At 34.0% G+C, this 2,727-nt stretch overlaps 1 protein-coding gene across 1 annotated transcript; it reads right to left on the bottom strand.

Moving 5' to 3' along the window:
* Positions 1–307: 307 nt before the first annotated feature.
* On the bottom strand, positions 308–1,904 carry LOC131028434 (isoeugenol synthase 1). Its single transcript, XM_057958694.2, has 5 exons — positions 1,656–1,904; positions 1,433–1,567; positions 1,118–1,352; positions 822–1,025; positions 308–730 (listed from the first exon to the last, which is right to left on the bottom strand). The coding sequence occupies exons 1-5, from the start codon at positions 1,863–1,865 to the stop codon at positions 531–533; spliced, it is 984 nt and encodes a 327-aa protein (XP_057814677.1). The 5' UTR covers positions 1,866–1,904; the 3' UTR covers positions 308–530.
* Between the last annotated feature and the right edge of the window lie 823 nt (positions 1,905–2,727).

Here is a 2,727-nt window from a genome sequence, read left to right as displayed (position 1 = left end):
TGAAAGGACTCTAATTACCCTAATACATTCATTCATTAGTTTGAGGACATAAGAACTAAAATTGATTGATTGTGGTTATTTAACTAAATCACTTTAGAAAAGAAAAAAATATTCATTAAAATATATGAAGATTACTAGATAAAGATTAATTTATTTAACTAATTTTAAAAAATTAATATAAAAGAATTGAAAGTGAATTTGCGATGTGTAAAAAATGTATGCATTAGTCTAACATTATTAGTTTGCTCACCATATCATCCTTGCTAAAGAAACCTTTTCCTTAAGAACATTATCTCGAAAGTCGAGTAAAGATTATACTATAAATCAAATAAAAGACGCTTGACCATGAAGATTGGTCTAGACAATATAAATAGTACTTGTTGGCATGAGAGCGACATGAATACTATACTTTTCCTCTAAGGTCGCCAAAACAATAGTAGGCCTATGGCTTCTTGTAAGATCTCTTGGCTCCACATAACAGGTACAAAATTATGTGAAAACAGTTATATTCCTCCCAAGTAATTATACATTCAGGCAAAGGAAGTAAGTTTTGTGTGGCGGGGAACACTGATGGATGCGTCAAGGAATGCTTCTATGGGGGTGTATTTATAGTCTGGGTAGAGCCTCGAAGCCTCCAGCTCTTCTTCTCCTAATTCGAAGTTCGTCTGGTCGCCTTTCACAAATATATTGTGCAAAACACAAACCGGAATGTTATCCGGATGAGGCAGAGCTGCATACAAGTATTTTACATTTTAGCACTAATAAAGATTTAGCATTTGTAAAAAAAAAAAGTTCAGATGGTAAACAGATTGGAAACTTACTCTCTGAGAGATTGATCATGTCAGATTCTGACAAGAAAACTCTCTTAAAAGTGGTCCCTGTTTTCTTCTCCCACAGAGATACAAGCTCACTCTGGCTAATTATGTTCCCTGGTGGCCTGTAAATCACAAGCTTGTTTAATGTTCTTGGGTCGTTTGCTACCATTATAGTAAAAGCTGCAACGTCGTCCTCTAAATTCAAAACCGCTGCACAACACTCAAATGGCGCATCAGTTCTGTTATTCTTCTGATTTCCTTTCACATGTCATACTATTTGAAACCTAATTTAGACAATATACCTTTTGTGAGTCCATCACCATAAATAACAACTTCCTCCGGTTGTGGATTACGCCGAGGATGAATAAAATAATCGACAAAATATGCCGCAAAAGAGTTGGCAGAAATGAAAGAATAAGGAATCCCTGCTTGTTCAATAGCCCTGCGGATTACCTTTTTATCATCACACACCTTCTGAAAGGGAGGCAAAGCTTCCACCCTGTCTACGTCGTTGCCAAACTCTGATGGGAGAAACCTCTAATTCCACAACAAGAAATAATTCAGTAAGATATATGCCAGACACATCAAATTTAAATCCAGAAATTACAACTTCATACCTTGATATTCCCAACTTCTTGGATGGCTCTTATGATCTTTAGCTGATCCATATGTTGAGGAATTGCAAGCGAGGATATGACTATATCTACTTGTTTAAATGCATTAATCAGGCTTTTGTGATCATCCAGAGATCCCTGTATATAAAACCCATGAAAATCAGTTAGAAATTTCTACCACGCACTAAGTGCAATTAAAATTTTTCAGCTACAAAATCTTACTTACTTGAAGAATACGAATACCCATATCTGTCAACTCTTGAAGTTTTCCGGCTCTGGATGAATTGGGAGCTAGAGATTCGGGCCTTACAAGAACATAGGTAGGGTAATTAAGTGAAATACTGGCTTTTGCCATGTATTTACCAAGGTATCCTGTGCTTCCTATGATCAATATCCTGTTCTTTCCCCCCTCCCATCTCTCAGCTGTGGACAACATCTTGCAGATTTCAGTTCAGAGTTTATCCCCAGTTAAAGAAATAGAAGGATATACTTTTAAGCTATCATCAGAAGAGATATTGGGGTATTTATAGGACAGATTTTATTCATGCTAGACTCATTCAGGACCAACCAAATTGGAATGAAAATTTTATAAATTAATATTGTGGTGTTAAAGGTTAACCGGAGTCAAAGATTCCTTGAATTCCATCGTGCGATTTTTTCCGGCTAGTAGTCCGGGTATTAGAAGCGAAAACTTAGGCGGTCGCTTTCTTGATATTATTTGATACATAGCAGTTGAACCGTATGAACGGGGTGACATGTTTTTGACGATAATATGGCGTCAAAGTGTACTCGAATCTTCAACGAAGTCTTCTAACAATAACTGTATACGACAAGAATTTTCGACATATTTATTGGAGTGTTCATTTGTGTTGTACAGACGTGTTCGTCATTACGACATAATTGTTCTTATTTATTACCTACTTATTGATTAATTGAAAATCAAAAATAGAATTTGTTTTTTAATTTTCAATTCATCAATAAATACAAAAAGAAGTACAGAACGAAATATATTTTTCTTTGCATAGACAATTCGAAGTTGGTACATGTAAAATTTGATGAATAAAAAAAAAATCTTGACATCTTTATCAATTTATTCTTTCATTTATATTTTGAATTAACGAAAATATTTAACTCTACTGTTATTATATAAAGATGTGTCTGATTTATTTTGATAATTTATGAAAATGATATGATTGAATGTTGGACAGAAAGAAAAAAAACATTATATTTATAATAGATGACACTCTCAAGATGTATTTTTGTTTCTCATAAATGTTCTAAGTTATATTATTTTGGCT

Source organism: Cryptomeria japonica, chromosome 7 (genome assembly GCF_030272615.1).
Source record: "Cryptomeria japonica chromosome 7, Sugi_1.0, whole genome shotgun sequence".
NCBI classification, from domain to species: Eukaryota; Viridiplantae; Streptophyta; class Pinopsida; order Cupressales; family Cupressaceae; genus Cryptomeria; species Cryptomeria japonica.
Note: the sequence above shows the minus strand (reverse complement) of the source record. Positions and strands in the feature narration are given on the sequence as shown.